The following is a 26,232-nucleotide window of genomic DNA, read 5'->3' as shown; positions in this document are numbered from 1 at the left end:
TTTTTTTTTAAAGAATCAATTTTATTTATTTTTGGTTGCGCTGGGTCTTCGTTGCTGCGTGAAGGTTTTCTCTAGTTGTGGCAAGCAGGGGCTACTCTTCATTGAGGTGCGTAGGCTTCTCATGCTGTGGCTTCTCTTGTTGTGGAGCATGGGCTCTAGGCATGCGGGCTTCAGTAGTTGTGGCACAAAGGCTCAGTAGTTGTGGCTCACAGGCTCTAGAGCACAGGCTCAGTAGTTGTAGCACACAGGCTTAGTTGCTCCATGGCATGTGGGATCTTCCCGGACCAGAGCTTGAACCCATGTCCCCTGCATTGGCAGGCAGATTCTTAACCACTGCGGCACCAGGGAACTCCGACAGTGAAATACTGATACCACTTCACATCCTACTAGGATGGCTATAATAAAACCAAATTAAACCAAACGAAAAAAAAAAGGAAAATAGTGTTGATGAGGATATGGAGAAACTGGAACCCCTCTGGTCAAAATGTAAAATGGTGCTACTGCTGTGGGAAACAGCTGATGGTTCCTCAAAATGTTGAACACAGAACTACCGTAATTCTACCCCTAGGTATATACCCAAAAGAACTGGAAACAGGTATTCAAATAAATACTTGTAAAGAAGTGTTCATAGCTTCACTATTCACAATAACCAAAAGATGGAAATGACCCAAATGTCCATCCACAGATGAATGGATAAACAAAATGTGGTATACCCATATAATTCAATATTATTCAGCCATAAAAGGGATGAAGTAGTGATACATGGTACAACATGAATGAACCTCAAAAGCAGTATGCTGAGTGAAAGAAACCAGACACAAAAGGTTACATATTGTATGATTCCATTTATATGACATAGCCAGAACAGGTAAATCCATATAGACAGAAAGCAGATTAGTGGTTGCCAGGAGCTAAAGGGAAGGGGTAATGGGAGCAACTGTTTAATGGGAATGAGGTTTCCTTTTGGGTGATGAAAATAGTTTGGAATAAGACAGATGTGATGGTTGCCCAACATTGTTAATGTACTAAATACCACTGAACTGTACACTTTAAAACAGTTAACTTCATGAATTTTATATCATAAAAATTGTTTTCTTAAAAGATTCACAGATCAAATCCTTAAAGTCACCATATGTCCTTTATGCCAACACTTTCCATTTCCACTATTCATGTGCTAGTGCAGGCTTATGTTGTTGTGCTTGAGCCTTCACTACGCACTAACTAGTTTTTTTTTTTTTTTTTTTTACTAATCCAATCTATCCCACTTCAACCCATCATCCACATCATTCAGTCTAATCTTATATTACAGCTACCATCACATGACCCTATTGCTCAAAAGCCAACAGTGGCTCTCCTGCCTAACAAATTAAGAGAAATACTCTGCCTGGAATCTACAGCCCTCTCTAGAATGTCCTCAAGCCTTCCTTTCCAGGCTTATGGTATAGACCAGCGGCCCCCAACCTTTTTGGCACCAGGGACCAGTTTCATGGAAGACAATTTTATTTTTCCAAGGATGGGGCGGGGGCGTGGATGGGATGATGATGGTTCAGGCAATGGGGAGCAGCAGATGAAGCTTCACTCACTGGCCCATCACTCATCTCCTGCTGTGCTGCCCGGTTCCTAACAGGCCGCGGACCAGTATCAGTCCACAGCCCAGGGGTTGGGCACCCCTGGTACAGACTACAGAAAAGAGTGTAGACCTTGAAACAGCCTTTGAGTTCAAATCCCAGGTATGCTTCTTACTAACTGTGGAAACCTGAGCAAGCTATTTCACTTTTCTGAGCTCAGAAATGGAGGAAACAGCACTTACCATGAGTGTTGTGAGAACTGAATAAAATAATGTAAAGTAATAGTACAGTACACAGAGTAAATGTTAAACAAAAGCATCTTTCTATAACGCCCTGCACTAAAACTACTCTAAATTTTAGTAAGAATGGCCGACTTAAATCCCCTGAATTAGATGTTTCTACCTTCATGACTTAGTTTACCTTGTTAGCTTCTTAGCAAAACCTCATTAAAACTTCTGCCTTTCAAAAATCTACCCATTCAAGAAGTGCCATTTCAAATCACAACTTTATTATTTTATTTATCTTTCTGTTCATGTTTTTCAACATCCTCATTCCCCATCGTCACCCTCAGTGATATGTAAGCTCTCCTTTTTGAAGTACCCCAGCACCTTGTACTTCTGAGGTACTTGTATGCTAGCATTTCCTGTGTTTGTCTTTTAAGCCCATCTACTAGAGCATAAGCTTCCAGAGAGGAGCATTTTTAATGTCTCACTGATCTTTTGCATTTCCTATACTATTTAGAACTGTATATACAGCAGATGATCAATCTGTTTATTAAACTGATTAAACTGAATACTGATATAAGCAAATATAAAATTCTAAACCTGAAAATAACGGCTAGTTCTAAAATATTTTTCTTTTGATTCTGAAAAAGATAATGTCGAAGACTAATTAACCTTGTCCAAAAAACCTGTGAAGAATTTTTGGACAGACCCAACAATTAAAGCCCTAAGTGGGAAAACACCAAAACAACCTATTTTAATCTTAGAGGCCAGAAATAGTTCAGAGAAAGAATATAAGCTTAGAATATTTGTTTTCTGTGCAACACAAAGTCCTGTTTATCATGTGAATGACTGACAAATGCATGCATAATCAATAGCTTGCTTTTTCCCCTGCTTACAAATCTTCCAGAAGGGCCTGTTTATTGCCCTTTGTTTCCACTGCTTAAAAATAGTCCTTCCAATCTCATGCTATCAATGAGAGAGTAGATGCAAAAGTACTTTACAAAATTATACAAATGTAAAGTATCAGTATCTCTTAATTTCTCAAGTACGTTATAATCAGCAACAATTAGATCATTCCACAACAAGCAGGCTCCCTCAGATCAATGTATTATCTTTTCTAAATTTTTCCCAGCTTCACGGTTAATTCACCACAATCCTCCTAATTTTAATCAGTCCCTTTTACATCAAATTTTTTCAATCCATTACTTATCTGACTCTAGTCTTTCCTCTACTCTATAGTCACAATGTGTGCACTAGGGAAACTGTTAACAAAAGAGACCCTAAGTTTAAACTTTAGTGCTGTTACTTACTGGTTAATCTGATCTTGGTCAAGTTATTTAATATTCTTTAAACTCCAGTTTCCTTGTTTGTGAAATGGTGGTGTGTAGTAAGTACCTATCTCAGAAAATTTTTGTAGAATTTTTAAAAGTTTATATGTAAAGCACTCAGCACAGTGCATAGCACCTAGCAGGCACTCAGTCAATGGTGGTTATTACTTTCCTACCTCCTAGTGCTTCTGGCATTTACTTTTTCAGAGTTGGGAGGGAAATACTCAGGTATATGCACTGAGGATGTGCATAACTCTGAGGCGGTCATTTTTATCATTAGCTTTGTTTAAAAAACCAAAAGCATTAGTATAGCTTTCAATTTTCCCCTCACTCCAATCCATTAGTCTTACTTCTTTCTTCCTATAGCACTGTTTCTTGACCAAAACAATGTACTATTAACTCCTCAAAAGTTTTTAAGAATCTGGTTAAACACTGTAAGTATTCCATCTTCACACAATAGTTGTCCTCTCCCTAAGGCAAATAAAATAAAACTATTCTTTATGTAACCTGGTTTCCAAATCCTTTGATATACTTGATGCTAGTATTTGGAAGCATCTGAGTTTCTCAATATCACTGTTAAAGTATATTTATCCAAAGTGAATAGACGATGTCATGTTTTATTTGGCCAGCACACACACAAGGGAACTACTGCATCCCTTCACCTGAGTGCCTCGTAGATTTGAATCAATGCCATCATACAGTGTGTTGAGATTTTTTTTTAGCACCTACATTATCACAGCAGCTCCTACTAAGTCTTTCACTCATGTAAATTGCAGCCAGGACAGATTCTCAGCAACTTTTTCAATTCCTTTTAAAAACTTAATGTAGAATTTTACATTAATGTCTGTTTCTATTCATCTTGTTTATTTCTCAGTTTTTAGCTTTCAAATAAATTTCTGAACTCAATGTACTACTTATACTTCCATCATTAGGTCTTTACCTTAAGCATGTCATTTCTCTTCCATCTAAATCAGAGTAAACAAGTGTTCAGTAGAATGAGACCTAAGAAAGTATTACTGATTCCTGCTAATTCTCTAGGGAACTATAATTCTGTTATGTTCCTCCTTCTTCAAAACCAGTTTCTCCCTTATGGACTTTCCCCTGATTTCTATACCACATGTAAGACTGATCAGTTGTTTACCAGGACTAAAGACTTTCAGAGTCAGAAGGGACTTTCCAGGATCATCTGGTCTTGCCCAACTCTCGCCTTTACAAATAAGGAGCAGGAAATTAGGAAAGTTATATACCCTTGGCCACATGGCCAATAAGTGATATATCTGGGAGCAGAACAAAGGAATTCTAAATACATATAAATGATGTTCTTTCCAGTACAGGTTTTTATTTAATTTTTTTGTATTTTATCTGCTCACTTGATTTATATGAAGTAAGATAAATTACTGCTTTTTATTATTCTCTGCTTTCTCTAAAACAATGTGCCCTTTTTGTTCTCAATGGTATTCTGGCTACCACACAAGGAGCACACATATTGTTTCCTCTTACTTTTCAAGGCTATTCAGGGAAAAGATTGGTGAACAGCTACAGAGCTAAATAAATATAAATTCTGGCTTACTGCAGGCAGTGAGGAAAGGAATATTTTGGTTATAAATCTCAAATCCTGACTCTCAGTCTACACATGTATTTAAGAATAACTATCAACTTTCTAAGACTCTGTAGAGAGAAAGATAATTTTATACTGTATTGATGGTATATATTAAATCACTGTATCAATGATACAATATATTCTTTTTATACCACTTCTAGTTGATTTATGGTCAACATCACTTAGATATCAAACTCAGATATGAAATATTAATAATAAATAACAACCACCACCTACCTCCTCACCAGAATGTAAGTTCTGTGACAGTTAGTGTTAGTTTTTCATTCTATAATTTTTGTGTGGCTTGCAGTGGGTAGGCTCTCAATAAAAATGTTGATAAACAAATGAATAAATAAGCTCTTTAAAAGGAAAACTAACCCCCAAAAATGGATCTAAAATTTTAACAATTCCCCAAAAAGTAAACAAAAGAGATATATTCTAAAAGGATTTACTTGGCCACCAAACTTAAAGAAATGAATGAGTCTTAATATTACAACTTTTTTTTCAACAAAGTACTTTTACTCCCTTTCCATTTTGCCCTTTGCCCCGAAATCTTTTGACAGGTTACTCTTTGTTTCCTTAGACTCCTTACACATAAGAGACTTCTACAACAATCCCTCTGTTCATTTTCCTAGAACCACCAAGCAATTGTTCAAAGAGACCAAATCAAGTTCACTATCATAAGAGTATAAAAAGGCTATCAGCAGATACACAGATGAGGTTCTTGTTAGTATTAGAATTACTTTATGACCTGAACTCACAAACAATCTAAGAATTCACTATCTTCTGTCAATGTTTTCATATTCTTTGTATGCAGCTGCTCTCACAATTCATTTCAAAATATCAAGTCTCACATTAACCAAAATAGCAATTTCTAGCAATCCGACATTAAGTCAAGACATTCTCTTTATTGATGATTTTATTAAACATTATCTTCCATATCAGTCCGCTGAAATCTAAGTAAAAAGCACCAGAATATGTTACTTCAAATGTTGAGGATGAAGGAACTTGCTTACTTAAAGCCTTTTTCTCCTCCTGTTTTTAATATGTTTACAATTTATTTAATTCACTTCAAATGTCTATGCTAAGTTCAAAGAACTAACTGCATCAAACTCAAATCATTTATATCCTTTTCCTGTCTGTTATTTAAACATTGATATTAAAAATTTTATTAAATTACTTATCAAGTCAAAGCTATTAATATTTGATGTATCACCAATCACTTAGCTTATGTTTCATAAACAATATAAAGCACCAGCTGATATAAACCCACCATGTTCTATCCATAGTTTTCCTTTAAATTCACAAAGTGAAAACTCTACTTCAAAAACTACAAGAAAACTACAGATTTAATAAACAGATTAACTTACTGAAAAAATCTTTAAAGACCTTTAACCAATCCATTCTGAAAAAAAATCCCGTGTTCTCTTTCGTCAGTTTGTTAACACAGCTCAGGATAATTCTTGGTGAACTTCCTGGTTCTGCAACATTGAAATTCCCCACACCCAATTCATGTGACTTGGCCCACACCCAGGCAATAGAAAGGTTTCCTGAGGCTTCTCTCTTTCCAAAACATTTTTCCCCTGAACTCCAACAGAACCTATAAAACAAGTATATCATGATGGCCACAAATATGACCTTACTATTCATATTTATTTTGGAAGAAGCTTTAAAGTGTGTATTTTTTTTTCAACAGTTGAAAATATATTCATGTATTCATTCTTTCCTTTGTTTTCTCCTTTTCTTTCTTAACCTTCAAACAGTGTCTCCATCAGCACAATCAATCATTGTGAAAAAAATCCATTAGTTATATGGGACATTAAAGTTACCAAAAAGGGATTCAGAAATTCTGAGAAAGGAAAGAAGGCTGTCCGATGCAAAAGCTGGATTTACATCATTATACAGGCTAACTATAGATCACTAGTCCTCTGGAATAGACAGCAATAACTGTAATATACTAATAAAATTAACAGCGATAGCCTAGAACTTAAATAGATATAGTCTTGCTAAAACTGTCTCAATAATATCAGAAAATAGTATGGAAGGTTTCCCAGGAGTATTAATAATAAAAACTGTATCTAATAAGGCTTTTAAAATTCATATGCAGTCATATCTAAAACTGGGGTGTTTTTCCTCTTTGCTCTATATTAGTTTTTTCACTATCTTTTGTTAATTAACTGTCACGTCTGCTATACCTCTCAGGATACCACTATCCTTTTTAAAAGGAACATAAAAGTTTATCTAGGTGTGGCCCTAGTCCTTTTTTGTGCCTTCATCACTATGAGGCATACTTTCTTGATAGAAGTTACCTTAATTTTCCCTAATACACCTAATCAACACGCTTTAAATAAATGTCCAGTATTTACAAAATCAAAAGTATTCCTGGTTCTAACTTTGGTCTCTTCAGCTATTCAAGGACAATCTCTTTCCAACTGTCTTTCATTCATATGTGAATTGTCTTCTATTTAAAAACTAATAATAATGGCCTTATTTGCAAAACCTTAAAATCTCAAAAAAAGGTAAACCTAGTTAAAGCAGTTAAGTATCATGGTGAAAATTCAGATTAGTAACTCCATTTATTAAATGACCTTCAGAATAGAATAACAGAGTAACAATAATGCTGAATAAGAAATAAAAACTAATATAAAGCAGTTAGTCAATAATATTCCATATTCATCAATCATGCCACATTACTCTCAAACTATCTTTTTTCAAGGAGAAATTTTACTTCTTCTCCTACATATATACCAGAAACTATTAAGTAACAGCATGCTTGCCTGAATACCTGAGGGAAATTCTGTCCCTCCCAATTCCTTCCTGTCAGCCAAGGAGAATTAAGAGAGAGAGAGAGAGAGAGACAGCCTAGGCCTCATTTGCACGTATTTCCTTCCTATCACAGCTTGGCCAAGCCCAATGTGAAGTAGGTTCCCCTATCTCTGGCCCTAACGGAAGGCCAGTGAAAACAAACAAACTTTACAGTTAGGGGAAGAAAGAAGAGGAAAAAAGAGAAACAAAATAAGAAAGAGACAAGCTTTGTAGATGCTAATATACAGAATGCACAATTTAAAACTCTTTTATCAAATATAAGAATAAAATGATGGTTTGTTTTTAAAAGCACAGTTCAAAATATAAGCCATTAGATGTAAAATGAAGCAATGAAGCAATCCTGTAAAATAAGTTGCCTTGATGACAAGGAGGATATTCTGCATCTCACTCATTTTATCCCTATCTCAATTAGATGTAGAATCTGTCTAAACTCCAACAGGCACTCATGGTTCAAGGAGCCCCTGACAGAAGATCAGAGTTAAGTTCCACTGTCGGCATCACTCTGGCTTGACTCTTGAACTCTGGCCAGATCCACCAGCTAGATTTACAGAAACTGACCTTCACTGGTCTCCCTGAACACACCTGACTTGAATACCCCTGCTATGAGCCAAATTCACCTTGCCTAGCTGAAATCCCAGCCCTGGGATGTTCTAGTCGATTCTGCCCACTGCTGCCAAAATTCAGTACAGAGAACCAAGCTCTAGCGTTCATTTAGAAGAAAGTACTGTCATTCTTGTTTTAATATAAAAATAACTTACCTAACGTATCCTTTAGGTTTTTTACAATCGATGCTTTCCGAGCACTGTTTTTCCTTTCCACGTAGTTAGAAGGCACAAAACCCGTTTTATTCATGGAATTTCGAACTCGCCACCAGGATTTAGAATCATCCAGAAGCCACAATCTCTCATTCTTCTTGATGTCCAGCTCTTGTTCTTGTTGGGCCACATAATCAAATTTGGCTACTACCACCACTTCTTCTGCCATTTTTCAGCAGCTTCTGCACTGTAACCACACAGAAAATATTTTACATAAGGTTTAACTAGTAGTAGTCTACATGCTTTTCCAAAGAAACACACCTAAGAACCAAAGAGCACTGAATGATTGAAAATAAAAATATGAAAAAATTAAAATACCAGGCATATGCTAGTCAATACAAAACTGGTGTAGCTGTATTAATAACTTTAAGGCAAAACTATTACTAGTGATAAGGAAATTAACTACATCATGATAAAAGGTTTTTGTTTGTTTTTTTTTTCTGTATGTGGGCCTCTCACTGTTGTGGCCTCTCCCGTTGCAGAGCACAGGCTCAGCGGCCATAGCTCACAAGTATGGCTTGCAGTGGGTAGGCTCTCAATAAAAATGTTGATAAACAAATGAATGAATAAATAAGCTAGCTGCTCCGCGGCATGTGGGATCTTCCAGGACCGGGGCATGAACCTGTGTCCTCTCCATCGGCAGGCGGACTCTCAACCACTGCGCCACCAGGGAAGCCCACGATAAAAGGTTTTATTCAATATATGTAACAGCTAAACTTATATGTACCTATTAATATAGCTCCAAAATAGAACCACAAGGAAAAATTGACAAAATCATTGTCATAGAGGACAACTTTTAACATGTTTATCTCAGTAATAAATTAAGGAGACAAAAAATTAGTAAGGCTAAAGAAGAACTGACATCATAACCACTAAGTTTGATGTAATAAACATATACAAATATAACTTCCAAACAAAGACTATATAGCTAACTTTGTGGGACGCAGCAAAAGGAGTATATAAAAAGGAGATTCGTAGTTGTAAATAGTTACATCAGAAAAATAAGAAAAGTTAAAAATAAATTAATGAACTGATCATCTGTCTTCAGTTAGAAAAGAAGAACATAAAGAAAAGTAGGGGTTTCCCTGGTGGGGCAGTGGTTGGGAGTCCGCCTGCCGATGCAGGGGACACAGGTTCGTGCCCCGGTCTGGGATGATCCCACATGCCGCGGAGTGGCTGGGCCCGTGAGCCATGGCCGCTGAGCCTGCGCATCCAGAGCCTGTGCTCCGCAACGGGAGACGCCACAACAGTGAGAGGCCCGCATACCGCAAAAAAAAAAAAAAAGAAAGAAAGAAAAGCAGATAAAAGGAAATAATACAAATAAAAGCAGAATTTCATGAAACAGAAAACAAAGATATAGAAGAAAGGCTCAACAAAACAAAAGGTAGTTCTTTGTCATGACTAAAAAATGGACAGAGTCTGGCAAGACTAATCAATGAAAAAAGGAAAAGAGAGCCCAGAAATAAACCCACATACCTATGGTCAATTAATCTTCAACAAAAGAGGCAAGAAAATACAATGGGGAAAAGACAGTCTCTTCAGCAAGTGGTGTTGGGAAAGCTGGAGAGCCACATGTAAATCAATGAAGTTAGAACACACCCTCACACCATACACAAAAATAAACTTAAAATGGCTTAAAGACTTAAATATAAGACATGACACCATAAAACTCTGAGAAGAGAATATATGCAAGACATTCTCTGACATAAATCGTACCAAGGCAACAGAAATAAAAGCAAATATAAACAAATAGGACCTAAACAAACTTAAAAGCTTTTGTACAGCAAAAGAAACCACAAACAAAACGAAAAGACAAACTATGGACTGGGAGAAAATATTTGCAAATGATGTGACTGACAAGGGCTTAATTTCCAAAATATACAACCAGCTCTAACAACTCAGTAACAAAAAAACAAACAACCCAATCAAAAAATGGGCAGAAGACCTAAATAGACATCTCTCCAAAGAAGATATATAGATGGCCAACAGGCACATGAAAAGATGCTCAACACTGCTAACTATTAAAGGTATGCAAATCAAAGCTACAATGAGGTACCACCTCACACTGGTCAGAATGGCAATCATTAAAAAGTCTACAAATAAAAAATGCTGCAAAGAGTGTGGAGAAAAGGAAACCCTCTTATACTGTTGGTGGGGATGTAAACTGGTGCAGCCACTATAAAAACCAGTATGGAGGTCCCTCAAAAAACTAAAAATAGAGTTGCCATATGATCCTGCAATTCCACTCTTGGGCATATATCCAGACAAACTATAATTTGAAAAGACACACGTACCCCCACTGTTCATTGCAGCACTATTTACAATTGTCAAGACATGGAACAATCTAAATGTCCATCAACAGAGGAATGGATAAAGAAGATGTGGTATATATATACAATGGAATTCTACTCAGCCATAAAAAAGAATGAAATAATGCCATTTGCAGTAACATGGATGGACCTACAGATTATCATAGTAAGTGAAGTAAGTCAGAAAGAGAAAGACAAATACAATATATATGACACAAATGAACTTATCTACAAAACAGACTCACAGACATAGAGAACAGACTTTTGGTTGCCAAGGGCAGGGGGTGTGGGAGGGATGGACTGGAGTTTGGGATTAGCAGATGCAAACTATTATATATAGCATGGATAAACAAGGTCCTACTGTATAGCACAGGGAACTGTATTCAATATCCTGTGATAAACCATAATGGACAAGAATATGAAAAAGAACATATATATAACTGAATCACTTTGCTGTACAGTAGAAATTAACACATTGTAAATCAACTATACTTCAATACATTTTTTTAAAAATGAAAAAAAGCACACCAAATTACCAGGAATAAAAAGGGAGTCATAATTATAGGTGCTATAGACATTCAAAAGACATGGCAATATTAAAAACTTCATCAATAAATCTGAGAAAAAGTAAAATGTACAAATTTATAGAAAAATTAAAATAACAAAAGTAATAAAATTGAATTAGTCATTAAGAAATCTTCCCATAATGAAAACACCAGGGCCAGATGGTTTCACAGGCAAGTTCTATTAAAATTCAAAGAACAAATCATTCCAATTTATGCAAACTCTTTTAGACCAAAGAAAGGAAATGTTACAAACCTAAGTCACTTCTGAACCTAGAATAGCTCTCTGCTTTCTTCAGAGAGACTATTTTACATAAAGAGCCATCCCGGTTTAGCAAGCAAATAAAATCAGCTTCTGATTTTGGATACTGAATATCCAAAATACTGATTCTGTTTTCTCAACGATGAAGCAAGTTCTTCAATGTACTCAGGGAAATGCATTTTAATCTAGAATTCAACAAGCCCTAGCATTCAAGTGTCGATACTTTTACATCTACAAGGTAGATACTTTTGGGGGGTTATTGCAAGGTCTCAAAACCTACCATACAGTCTTCTAAAATAATGACTCAAGTATATACAGCAACAAAATTAATAATGTTAAAAAAAAAAAAAAACGAGGACGATGTGGTATTCAAGAAATGACGAACAGGGAGAAACCAGAAAAATTAATTTGTATTCTTCCAATTTTTCTGTTTGAAATTACTTGCAAATAAAAACTTACAACCGAGACTTCCCTGGTGGTCCAGTGGCTAAGACGCTGCACTCCCAACGCAGGGGGCCCAGGTTCCATCCCTGGTCAGGGAACTAGATTCCACATGCCTCAACTAAAAGTTCACATGCCACAACTAAAGATCACACATGCCGCAACAAAAAAACCGGCGTGCTACATTCAACTAAGACCAGGCACAGCCAAATTGAAAAAAAAAAAGTTACAACCAAGTCTAAATAATAACTGGTGCATGATATAAAAAATCACAAGTGATAGACTTTTTGAGACACTGAAAAGCAGAGAGATTTTGTCAGGGATACTTGGGCACCAACTGTGATTCCTTCCTGTGGGAACCTGTCCCCCCACCCCCATATTAATCTATACATTTAATAAAATTTAATTCTAGGTCCCTGTGGAATTTATTCTGAAACTTGACAAACTGATTTTTAAATTTATCTGGAAAAGAAAACATAAAACTGGCAAATATTTTGGTAAAAAAAGAGTATAATGATAAGAGTTGGTTAAAAAAAAAACAATAAGAGTTGGTATAACAGTTGGTAGGTTGTATATCCAGCATTTATTTTCTCTTTTCCTAATAATATCCCAATTATCCTTATAGTTGCCACCTCATTATTATTATTTTAGCCATGCAACTTGGGGGAATGACTCTGGCTTCAAAGATGTATTTGGGTTAATGAAAGCTTTCCCTCCATTTAGAATCACCTACGGAGCTTTTAAAAAAATACAGGAGCTTGGGGCCCCTACTTCAGAGATTCTAATCAGTGTGGATTGTCACTCAGGCATTACTATTTTTAAAAGCCACCCAAGTGATTCTAATGTACATGTAGGACTGAGAACTCATCTAAGCCAATCATGACAATCTCTCCCTTGCTAGTTTTGCCCACATTAACCCACTTAAGGCCAATAGGATGCAAGGAAAACTATGCTAGCATCCTCAGGGTAATGATGACTGGCTCTTGAGAGACATCGTAAAAGACTGTCTCTGTATTTTGTCATGGACAGATGTGAGGCCTGCAGCCATCGTGTCACCAGCTGGAGCATGAAGCTGACAAACAAGTGAAAGGAGAGCTTCTGGGAAATAGAGCCAGAGCTGCTAAAACAGGTACTAAAAACTGCCCCCTAAACCTCCAGTTCCTTGAACTAATGTGTTTCTTTATTACATTAAGACAGTTTTAGCTGGGTTTTGTTCTTTTCAGCTGAAATTCCCACTATAGGCAAACATACCCTATCAGATATCAAAATGCACTAAAATATTAAGGCAATTTAAAAGAATATGATATTGGTATAGAACATCAAATAGACCAGTAGAATATAGATTAAGGTCCAGAAACAGATACACCTACATACAGGTGGCTTTAGAAGCCCTCTTCTCTAATATACTAGCTATGAGTTCTTCTAATTTAGGTCTTTTTGAAATAGATGGAGTACTTCAAACCACTTAATACAAAATGAATTTTTGTATATATTTTCCCCTAAACATTTACAGTGGTCTCGCCAAGGCCTAATTCACAAGCAAGCAATTTTTTAAGTGACTTCTTTTGTCTTTCCAAAGCAATCAACTTCGTTTTCACAAAAGTAATTTTCTTTCAGCACTATTTTTGTTAATTTATATAATATACAAGATTATAGTAAGAAGCACACCTGAACGATACAACACCTCTAATTCTTGGTAAGCAGATTCAACTTAATTGGTGAGAGCAGAAATATGTCAAGGGTATCAGGTTATATGTTTCATAATGGAAATAAAGGGGTTTAGTCAGTTAATTAGGCAAGTCAGCGAACTTCTACTATGTGTCTTCAAATATGCAAATATATGAGAATTTCATATATAGCAGGGGTGACATTTCAAATCACTGGAGAAGAACGAGTTATTCAATAACTGATACTAGGACTACTAACTATCTATTTGGGAAAAAACAGTGTCCTACCTCACACTATATACAAAAGTAAATTAGACAGACGACCTTGACTTCCAGGAAGACAGAGCAGTTGCACTTTTCTCTATTTCTCCAGCTAAGTAGAACTGAAAACCCTGGATATTACATATGAAGCAAACAAAAGAAAACTCTGAAAGGTAAAGAGAAGGCAAATCAGCTAGGAAACTCAGGACCCAAGTAACAACATAGTGGTGAATCCCCTAGGTTTTCTTTTTTGCCCGGTACATCCTAGACTTGAAGATGAAGACTGGCAAGCTAAACACACCAACAGGCACAGAAAAAACAACAAAACCCAGTGCTCTCCAGACAATGGATAAAAAAAGGGACGGCTTCACAATACAGAAAACTTTTAGACGATAAAAACTCCACTCCAGTCAAACACTGCAGAAAACACGGGCCCCACCCATACCAGCAAAGACCAAGAAGGAAATCTAGATTTTCTACCCTTGTGAGGCTCTAACGGGGCACATGAACGACAGCAAAATATACATGCTTTTCAAGTGCCCCTGAACAAATACCAAGATAGACCACATCCTGGGCCATAAAATAAACCTCAACAAATTTAAAATAACTGGAATTATTTAGTGTATTCTCTGACTACAACAGGATCAAACTAGAAATCAATAATAGAAAGATAACAGAAGAACCTCCAAATATTTGGAACATACTTCTAAATAATCCATGGGTCAAAGAAGTCTCAAGGAAAGTTCATTTACACTGAAGTGAAAATGAAAATAAAATCTATCCAAATTTGTGTGACACAAGATCAACCTGCAAAAAGCAACTGTATTTCTATATACTAGAAATGAACACATGGACACCAAAATTAAAAGCAATACCATTTATAATAAAAGGAAAAAAATGAAAGAAGTGCTAACCTAACAAAATATCAAGATGACTATATGTTGAAAACTACAAATGCAGATGAAAGAAATCAAAGAAGATCTAAATAAAAGTGTTTATGGAATGGAAGATTCAACACAGTAAAGGTGTCAATTTTTTCCAAACTGATATACAGGTGATGTAATTCTTACTAAAATCCCATCAAAAACTTTTGTATATATAGAATTATTATTCTATAATTTTTATGGAAAGGCAAAATAACTAGAATAGCAAAAACAATTTTTAAAAGTTAGAATAAAGTGGGGAAATACTTACTATGTAGCTATAGTAAGCCAAGACTTACTGTATTTGCAAAGGGATAGACACATATTATTAATGGATCAGGACAGAAAACCCAGAAATAGAGCCACACAAATATGCCCAACTGAATTTTGACAAAGGTGCAAAAAATAATTCAATGGAAGAAAATAGCTTTCTCAACAAATGTTGCAAGAGCTAATGGACACCAAAATAGGCAAACAAAAAAAATATACATTAACCTAAACTCACACCTTATACACAACTAACTCAAACCGGATGACAATCTTAAATATAAAACTTGAAACTTTTAGAATAATATATGGAATAAAATCTTCAGACTACAGAGCTAGGCAAAGAGTTCTTAAACTTGACACTGAAAGTAAGATCCAAAAAGGAAAAACTCAACAGTAGAAAAACAACTCCAATTAGAAAACAAGCAAAAGACATAAAGAGACATTAACTGAAGAAGATGTATAGATGGGAAACATGCACATGAAAAGATGCTCATCATCATTAGCTACTGAGAAAATGCAAATTAAAACCACACTGAGACATCACAACACACCTATCAGAATGGCTAAAACAGAAGAGTAACAATACCAAATATTGACAAGGATATGTCGAAACTGAATCACCCGTACTTTGCTGATGAGAATTTCAAATGGTACAGACCCCTGGAAAACAGTTTGGCAGCTTCTTGTAAAACTAAACATGCAACCACCATACAAGTGAGCAGTTGTATTCTTGGGCTTTTATCCCAGAGACATGAAAATTTATATTCATGCAAAAACTTTTACATGAATGTTTACAGCAACTTTATCTGTGAAGTCAAAAAATGTAAACCACCCAGATGTCCTTCAACAGGCAAATGGTTAAACAAACTGTGGTATATCCATACCATGGAATACTACTTAGCAATAAAAAGGAAAAAATTATCGATACATGGAATACTCTGGATGTATCCCCAGGGAATTATGCTGAATTGGGGGTCGGGGGAGCCAATCCCAAAGGTTACACACTATATAATTCCATTTATCTGACATTCTTGAAATGATAAAATTATAGAAATGGTGAGCAGATTAATGGCTTCCTGGGGTTATGGACAGGGTGGGAGTGGGAAAGAAATGCGTGGTTATAAAAGGGAAGCAAGAGGAATTCTTGGTAATGGAAGTGTTCCGTATCTTGACTATCAACATTAATACCCTGTTTGTTATACTGTACTACACTCCTGCCCTATGTTACCATAGTACTTCATCATTATACAAGTATCACAGTTTCCTCAACTATACCTTACTGATGGACAATGGGTTGTTTCCGTCTTCTGGTATTAAACAGTGCTGCAATGAACAGTCTCATATACATGTCACTTTGTTTTCCTGCTTTCTGTGCCTCTGGGTTCAAGTCATAGAAGAATGCTGAGATGAAGCTTAAGGTTTATATAATTTTGTGAATACTGCCAAATTTCCTATCTGTTGGCTCTTTATCTTTTTATATTCTCAACAATATATGACAGTGATTATTTCCTCACAGCCTTGAGCCTTGCCAAGAAACTATGTTGTCAATATTTTGGATTTTTGCCAACTGGATAGATAAGAAATGCTGCTTCAGAGCAGTTTTTATTTGTGTTTCTCTATTACAGTGAGATTGAACACCTTTCCCAAAATTTAAAGGACATTTGCATTTGTTTTTCTGTGTGGACTACTTGTTCCTATCTTTTGACCATTTTCCTATGGTGTGGCTTCTTTCAGTTTTTAGAAGCTCTTTGTATAGTAGGAATATATGCCCTTTGTCTTTGGTATAAATTTTTCCATTTTGTCATTATCTTTTTAATTTGGTTATCGTACTTTTTGAGAAGAAAATTTTTGAAGAACAGCTCAAAACTGTAAATGCACATTTCTTTGAACCAGCAATCTACATACTATGGGCAAAAATGATTCAAGTACCCAAAGTCATTTATGTAAAAATGTTTGCTGCAGCACTGCTTATGTGAAAAATCAGGAGTGAAACGTACACCAAGAGTGCCTAAATTATAAATACTGGTATGGTAAAATGTCCAAGAAATATTAAGCAAAAAATGCAAATTCAAAACAATATGCTTATTATGATTGTATTTTGAAAACATCCTACTACATATGCTTGTATATGCATTAAAAAGTTCAGGGAGGATACACATCCAATTGCACCGTGTAGCCTCAGTGAGTGGTAAGACTGGTAAGACCTTCATTCCCTACTCCATAGATATGTGTGGTTTGAATATTTTTCAATAGGTACGTATTACTTGGTTTTTTAAAATGCACTATAAAAAGAGAAAAACAACTGAAAGCTACCTAATAGGAACTAGCATCCAGAACACAAAGTATGGGTGAGGAAACATGGGGCATGTAAGAGAAAAAAAGAAATGTAAGAGTAGTAAGTTGTCATAGAACTAAATCTGCTTTACAGTAGAATTACACAGATTTTAAACAATTGGAATCTAAAACAAAAACAAAAAAAACAAAAAAAAAACCCACTTATAATTCAGCTTTCCTTTGATGACCATTTCCTCAGTTAAGTACCAGATAAAAGAGCTAACCTTAGAGTTCAGATAATAGGGAAAACTATGCATCTTTAAAAACAAGTAACAAAGTAAAATAACATGTTAACACTACAAGAGGGACAGCAATTGAGGCCAACTGAGAAAACAAAGTAAATGCTCCCCATATCATGCTTACCCTGGAACAGATGCTCAGAGTAGAATTACGGGTAGTAACATTTGCACTATTTTAATAGCCATTTCTCTCTTGCTCTCTTTTGGTTAGAGACTAAAACCTTAGTTCAAAAAACAGAAATTAAATATGAAGTGACTTCATTGCACTTTGATTCAGCTCAGAGGCCTGGCTGTAAAGGTTGTCAATTAATATTCCATACTCTCCTACAAAAGCTTCAGCTCCATGTTTGCAACTACACTAACAATATTTGCACTGGGATGCTCTTGGCCCCACTCTTCTTCCAGGAATTGGATTCCTATCCTTTTGTCTCTCTGTCCTTGTACCTAGCACCTGAACCCAGGAGCCTCATCGACCAGTGTCCATTTCCTCCCTGACATCAAGTGTTGGATTTCCTTTATAAAATCTGAACTACCTATTTTGATCCTCACTGACTACCTGCCCTCCTCTAATACTATGAACATCATGGACCTTGGACTTGACATCAGTCCCACTTTAGAGTACTCACACCCTGCTTGCCTTTTTCTCCTGGGCTTATTTCCTGATCTCAGTTTGTTTTTCAAATTCACTTCCAATCTCATTCCCAAACTGGACCTACACACAGTCGCTGATCATACTTCTGGCCTTTTCTGATCTGGTTACCACAAGAACAGAACCAAGTTGGAATTAAAGAACTCAATCATTTCAACATGTCCCTAAAGACAGACAACATGAAATTTACTGTTCTAGGGATCTTCATAAATTACACCATTCTTTCTTATTGGAAAGGGATCAACAGACTAAGTTGGAGAACACCTACTGGCTTAAGATGAGAGGTATTTACACTGTCACAAAGGCTGAGAGTTGCTAAAAATATGTAACTTTATACCAAGGAACGTTTACTAAATGTCTGTAATTCAGGTATATCCTAGCATTTCTCTCACAACACTCATTTAAAGCATTATCCTCACTTTACAAGTATAATACAGATACTAAGAAGTTAAATGGCTCTTCAACCTTGGAAAATAAGTGGTTGAAACTGGGAGTCAAATGCATGTTCTTTTCACTCCCCCCAGAGTTCATATATTTTTTATTACTGCTGACTATTAAGGAACAGAAGAGGAATACACAAGTTATACATACATGGAAACCAATTACCTAGTAAATCAGCAATTCTCAAACTATTTGGTTTCAAAACCCCTTTACATACTTAAAAACTGAAGAGCTTTTTTGTTTAGGTTGGGTCTATCTACACTTACCACATTAGGAATTAAAAGTGAGAAAATGTTAGGATATTTTCAATTCAATTAAATATAATCACATTTACTCCAATACATTTTAACATATTTTTATGAAAATTATATTTTCTAAAACAAAACATTAATGAAAAGAATAGAATTATTTTACATTATTGCAAATCTTTTTAATGTCTGACTTAATAGAAGACAGGTGGATTCGCGTATCTGTCTGCATTTAATGTATTACAACATCATTTTGGCTGAAAAGAAAACCTGGTCTCACACAAATGTATGGTTGGAAAAGGGGAAGAGTATTTTAAGAGTCTTTTCAGATAACTGTGGATTCTTTTTTGGTACTACACCAAAACTTGACAAGCAGTAGAGTTTCTTAAATACTAGTTTCTAATGTGGAATCTAAAACTTTATCAATGAACTTTTCCATACTGTTTTAAATATTAAAACTCATTGGCCTAAGTATTTTTTTTTGTTTATCCACTCACCTTCTGTTTTTATTTATTTTTTATAAATTTATTTATTTACTTATTTATTTTCAGCTGCGTTGGGTCTTCGTTGTTGCATGCAGGCTTTCTCTAGTTGCAGTGCGCAGGCTCCTCATTGCGGTGGCCTCTCTTGTTGCAGAGCACAGGCTCTAGGTAAGCAGGCTTCAGTAGTCGTGGCATGCGGGCTCAGCAGTTGTGGCTCATGGGCTCTAGAGCACAGGCTCAGTAATTGTGGCACACAGGCTAAGTTGCTCCATGGCATGTGGGATCTTCCCAGACCAAGGCTTAAACCCATGTCCCCTGAATTGGCAGGTGGATTCTTTTTTTTTTTTTTTTTCCCCCGGTACGCGGGCCTCTCACTGCTGTGGCCTCTCCCGCTGCGGAGCACAGGCTCTGGACGCGCAGGTCCAGCGGCCATGGCTCACGGGCCCAGCCGCTCCGCAGCATGCGGGATCCTCCCGGACCGGGGCACGAACCCACGTCCCCTGCATCGGCAGGCGGACTCCCAACCACTGTGCCACCAGGAAAGCCCGGCAGGTGGATTCTTAACCACTGCACCACCAGGGAACTCCTGGTCTAAGTATTTTAAATTCCAGGAATGATGAGTGTAAGCCTGCTGCAAACTTTCTCTCCAACTGATTACAACTAAAAACTCCAGAAAAAAAATGCGAAGCATCAGCTACCTAAGGACCCTGAAAAGTATACAATAGGTAGATTGGAGAGGGAAATCAGCTTGAAAACAGACCAATACATAAATATCCTGCTGAATACACTAATTTCCTTTGAAATTTGAGCAAACAATAAATTTCCTTTTGGTCACCCTACCACACACACACTTTATTTCCTAGCTATGACCCAAAGCCAAGAAGAATGGGAAATTGTGCGGAAGGTGCAGTAAGGAAGAACCTCATTTGGAAGAGAAGTTTATGTGGCCAAAGGACAGGGGGGAAAGGCTCTTGCAAGCCAGAGTGGGTGGGTTAAGTCCCTGAGGTTTTTCCCTTCTTTTCCCCCTCTCCCAGCCCTGTCCCAAGGCCAGCCTCAGTGCAGATCTGCACTGCTGCCACAATGATGGAGATAGCACAGACGTTAAAACCCCAAGAGGGGACTTCCCTGATGGTCCAAGGGTTAAGACTCCATGCTTCCAATGTAGGGGACGCAGGTTTGATCCCTGGATGGGGAACTAGGATCCCACATGCCGCGCGGTGCGGCCAAAAAAATAATAATAATTAAAAAAAAAAAAAAAAGACCCCAAGAGGACACCTATGCTTTCTCTATAGCCTCTTCACCCTTTAGTCAGGCACAGTCAGGCCCAGAACGGAGCAACAACATGCGAGACTGAAACTCTAATAAGAGAACCCAATTTTTCTGGCCAAAGGAAGCAAGGGGTCACTGGGAGCTGGAGAATATTGGAAAACTCCCATGAAAGAAGAGCAGAAGAACGTAATCTATGACAAAGACTCTCTCCTTGACCAAACTCTAGCCAGGCTCCTCTGAACCCTCTTCTTAACTAGGCCTCAATCCTGACCTATAAAAACTGCAGACTCTCAGCATAAATGACTTGTCATAAATGATTACTCACACTAACAGACTTGAACAAACACTAGGATAGTTCTAATAGCTTAAGGCTCTATCCCTAGGATAACCCCTCCAGCCCCCTTAAGTTCCTGCCTGAGAAAGCTCAATGCTGCCAGAATTTAGTGTTTGTTCCAGCTAAATCTTGGTGACAGACAGACAGGCCCCTGAGCTCCCTCTCAGAGCAGTTACTTTAGAAAGCTTGCAATTTATAAATACTTCCTCTGCTCCCTTGAGGTATAGACTGTCGACCACCTAAAACTGTCTTCTCAAGGACCCAAGAGCCATCTGTGTAAAATGCAAACATTCGAGGTAACTCTCACTCTTGTTCCCAGGCCCTGTAGGAAGATAAGGGCCCAACTTTGGTGGGCGCCTTGCTCTAACGTGCACCACTGCCTCTGTTATAAAGAGAAATTTATTTCTCCTCTGGATAAGTACCAATTACAAACCCTGTTGCCCTAGCCGTATTGATCAGTCCCCTTCAACACGGCTCTGTGCCTTTCCCTTAGCACACTCCAACTTCTTAAAAGTCTGCTGCCTTTTGTTTTGGCAAAGTTGAATTCAGTTCACGCTGGACTCTCTTCCCTATCGTAGTATTTATTGCATAAAATCTATCCTTGCCACTTCAATTAGTATCGAGCTTGTGAATCTTTTATACCTATAATTCTAGTTATGAACCAACTTAAGTACTAAACTCCCCTCCCCCAAGTTGGACATGCATGGAATTTCCGAAGAAGCATGACAAAGGCACTGAGAACTGAAATAGAAAATAAACACCGCCCAAGCCCAGACCATCCCTGACTGGTGCATACAGCAAACAGACTCAAGTAGTACAGCAACGGTTTAGAAAATGAAACTGATATTGGAACTACTGCCCATAAAAACCAAGTAAAAACTGGTTTGAATCTAATCAGATTGATGCCTACTAAAACAACAGCAAATTCTCCAAAGGATTTTAACAGGATCCCAATTCTCACAACTTAATACTAGAAATGTCCAGTATATAACTCAAACTTACCCAACATACCAAGAAGTAGGAAAATTTGGGCAAGAATTGGAAGAAAAAAACAACCAACAGATAGATGCGAACCAATAAATAACCCAGATATTGGAATTATCAAAAATCTTAAAGTGGCTAATATAACCATGCTCCATGAGGTAAAGGTGAACACTCTTAAACAAATGGAAAGATAAACCTCATCTGAGAAGGAGAAGCTATTTAAATAGGATCAAATGGAAACTTTAGAGCTGAAAATCATAATATTTGAAATAAAAACTTCACTGGAGAGGCTGAATAGCAGAATCAAGATGGCAGATGTATTAATTTTCTATGGCTGCTCTAACAAATTACCACAAACTGGGTGGTTTAAAATAAGAGAAATTTATTGTCAGAGATCTGAAGGTCTCAATCAAGGATACAATCAAGAAGTCTGAAATCAAGGTGTTGACAGGGCTGTACTACCTCTGAAGGCTCTAGGGAACAACGTGTACTTTGCCCCTTCCAGCTTTTGGTGGCTGTCAGCATTCCTTGTGACTGCATCGCTCTAACTCTGCCCCTGTGTTTACACTGTCTCCCCCTCTTCTGTCTAGCAAATCTCCCTCTGCCTCACTCTTATAAGGATACTTGCCATTGGAATTAGAGCTTACCTGATAATCTAGGAATTTATCCTCCTCTCAAAATCCTCAAATCAATTAATCACACCTTTTGTCACATACGGTAATATTCACAAATTGCAGGGATTAGGAAATGGACATATCTTTTTAAAGTGTGCCATTCAACAAACTACAACAGAGGAAACACTGTGTAAACCTGAAGACAGATCAATAAAAATTATCCAATCTGAAGAACGGAGAGGGGGAAAATATTTTTGAAAAAGAAAGAACAGGGCTTCAGGGACAATATCAAAAGAGCTACTATTCATGTCTTTGGAATCCCTAAAGAAAAGATACCGGTGCAGAAAAAATACTTGGAAGAAATAGTGCTTGAAACTTTCCAAAAGTTTGCAAAAGGCATAAATTTACAGATTCAAGAAACTAAGCAAACTCCAAATAGGATAAATTCAAATCATGTCCAAGCACATCATAATCTAACTGCTAAAAAACATAAGTAAAAGAAAAATCTTGAAAGCAGCCAGAGAAAAACAACATATTACATACAGGCCAGTGGTTCTCAACTGGGGGTTATTTCACATCCACAGGGATATGTGACAATGTCTGGAGTCATTTTTTATTGTCACTGCTGGGAAGGAGGGAGGTGCTAATGGGGATACTGCTAAACATCCTATAATGAATAGGATAGGCCTCAACAACAAAAAATTATCCAGTCCAAAGTGCTAAGGTTGAAAAATCCTGATACAGGGGGCAATCTGAACAACAGGACTTTTCATTAGAAACCATGAACCATATCTTTAAAATGTTGGAAGAAAACAACTGACAACCCAGAATTCTATATTCAGTGAAAATATCCTTCAGGAATGAAATGAAATGAAGATATTATCAGATGAATCAAAACTAAGTCACTTTGTTGCCAACAGGCTGGCTCTAATAGAAATGTAAAGGAAGTTTTAAGGCTAAAAGAAAAATGGTATCAGAGGGAAACTTGAAACTTCAGGAATGAAGGAGGAGCAACAAAAATGGGAAATATCTGGGTAAATATAAGATTAATTTTCATCTCTTAAGTTCTTTAAAATATACATAGCTCTTGAAACAGAATATTATTATATTTTCATGGGGGGCTTTCAACCTATATGTATAATTCATATGACAATTATCATATAAGTGGGGAGGGCAATGGGACCTATATACAGTTGTAAGGCTTTACGTTCTATTTGAAGTGGTAAAATATAAACCCTAGATATACTAGGAAAATTAAGTATATATAGTATATAGTATATTATAATCTTTAGAGCAATTACTAAAATGAAGGACAAAGAGATACAGCCGTGAAAACCAATATATACATTAAAATGGATACTAAAAAAACACTCAATCGAAAAGAAGGAAAAGGGAAAACAGGAACAAAAGAAACAAAGAGTAACAAATAATAAAACTCAAACATATCAATAATTACATAAAATAAATGACCTAAACATACTAATTAAAAGATATACTATCAAGGGACTTCCCTGGCAGTGCAATGGTTAAGAATCCGCCTGCCAATGCAGGGGACACGGGTTCGAGCCCTGGTCTGGAAGATCCCACATGCCGCGGAGCAACTAAGCCTGTGCACCACAACTACTGAGCCTGCGCTATAGAGCCCACAAGCCACAACTACTGAGCCCGCATGCCGACTACTGAAGCCCGCCCCTAGAGCCCATGCTCCACAACAAGAGAAGCCACCACAATGAGAACCCAACGCCCCGCAACAAAGAGTAGCCCCTGCTCACCACTAGAGAAAGCGCGCACACAGTGAAGACCCAACACAGCCTAAAATAAATGAATAAATAATTTTTAAAAACATAAGACTATCAGATTAAATTAACAAGTAAGACCCAACTGTTATCAAAAACCCATTTTAAATATAATACTATATAGATTAAAAGTAAAAGGATCATGCACACACTAGTCAAAAGAAAGCTGGAGTGGCTATATTAGTACCTGAGAGAATATATTTCAGAGCAAGGAAAATTACCAGGTATAAAGACCTGAGTTAATGAGAAAAAGGTAACTTCATCAAGACAACCCAACAATCCTAAATATGTATGTAATTAACAAGAGTTCCAAAATACATGAAGCAAAAACTACTAGAACTGAAAGAAGTAAAGAAATCCACAATTATTCTGAACTGTAACCACTCTCAGTAATACATAGAACAAGTAGACAGAAAAGCAGGAAAGATACAGAAGATCTAAACATCAGCCAACTGAATCTAATTGAACATTAGATTGAAGCAACATATGTACACATCTTTGCTAGTACACACAGAATTTCACCAAGATAGACCATATTCTGGACCATAAAACCAACCTTAATAAATGTAAAAGAACTGAAATTACACAGTATATGTTCTCTGACCATGAAGATTTAAACTAGATGTCAATAACAGAAAAAAAACTGGAAAATCTCTATAAATATTTGGAAATTAAACAACACACTTCTAAACAATTCATGTGCCAAAGAGTCTTCTCAATGGAAATTTGAAAATATTTTGAACTGAATGAAAACACAACATATGAAAATTTGCTGGATGAAGCTAAAACACTGCTTAGAAGGAAATCTGTAGCATTAAAATGCTACTAACAAAATGTTAGAAAAGAAAAAAGATCTCAAATCAATAATGTAAGCGTCCACCTTAAGAAACTAGAAAAGGAAGAGCACATTAAACCCAAAGGAAGCAGAAGGACTTAATAAAGATCAGAAATCAATGAGATTTAAACAGAACATAAAAGAAAAATTACTGAAACCAAAAGGATGTTTTTTTCCCCTAAATATACATATATTTAATATTTATTTACTTATTGGGCTGTGCCGGGTCTTAGTTGCAGCACGCCAGATCTTTTAGTTGTGGCATGCAGAAACTTCAGCTGCAGCGTGCAAACTCTTACTTGCGGCATGTGGGATCTAGTTCCCTGACCAGGGATTGAACCCAGGCCCCCCTGCATTGGGAGCATGGAGCCTCAACCACTGGACCACCAGGGAAGTCCACAAAAGGATGTTCTTTGAAAAGATCAAGAAAATTGATAACTCTCTAGTAAGAATGACCAAGGAGACAAATTGTTCGTGTGTTAGTGTTCAGTGGAAGGTAAAACTTTTGAGGATGAAATTGGACTATTTGCTTGAAGCTATTTCTAAACAAAGTGCAGAAGGTGACGTTTAGCTTCTCTTGAATGCTTATACTAAAACACAAGTAGAGAAATAAAGATGGAATTGTTAATCAAGAGGGGAGCAGAAATTTAAATATTAAGTTGGAAAATTCTCTGCCTACCCATATTTTAAAAAATGAGAGGAGCTTTAAGATATTGGAAGAGTAAGACGTAGAGATCACCTTCCTCCCCACAAATACATCAGAAATACATCTACGTGTGGAACAACTCCTACAGAACACCTACTGAATGCTGGCAGAAGACCTCAGACCTCCCCAAAGGCAAGAAATTCCCCCCATACCTGGGTAGGGTAAAAGAAGAAGAAAAAAAAAAAACAGACAAAGAATAGGGACGGGACCTACACCAGTGGGAGGGAGCCGTGAAGGACGAAAG

General features: G+C 36.8%; 1 protein-coding gene across 2 annotated transcripts in view; it reads right to left on the bottom strand.

The window, feature by feature from the left end:
* Nucleotides 1-20,139, bottom strand: part of NCK1 (NCK adaptor protein 1) — a gene marked incomplete at its 5' end in the record, with an annotated part of 32,942 nt that extends 12,803 nt beyond the window's left edge. Inside the window, 2 exons of one of the 2 annotated variants that reach the window (XM_079704920.1) lie at nt 8,305-8,548; nt 19,506-20,139. In XM_079704920.1, coding sequence (XP_079561046.1) covers nt 8,305-8,530 — 226 coding nt within the window. Of the gene's footprint in view, nt 1-6,090; nt 6,125-8,304; nt 8,549-19,505 lie in introns of those variants that run through there. The other variant, XM_079704921.1, reaches the window with a different exon arrangement.
* Between the last annotated feature and the right edge of the window lie 6,093 nt (nt 20,140-26,232).

The sequence above is a fragment of the Hyperoodon ampullatus genome (assembly GCF_949752795.1).
Source record: "Hyperoodon ampullatus genome assembly, chromosome: 5".
Lineage (NCBI taxonomy): Eukaryota > Metazoa > Chordata > Mammalia > Artiodactyla > Ziphiidae > Hyperoodon > Hyperoodon ampullatus.
Note: the sequence above shows the minus strand (reverse complement) of the source record. Positions and strands in the feature narration are given on the sequence as shown.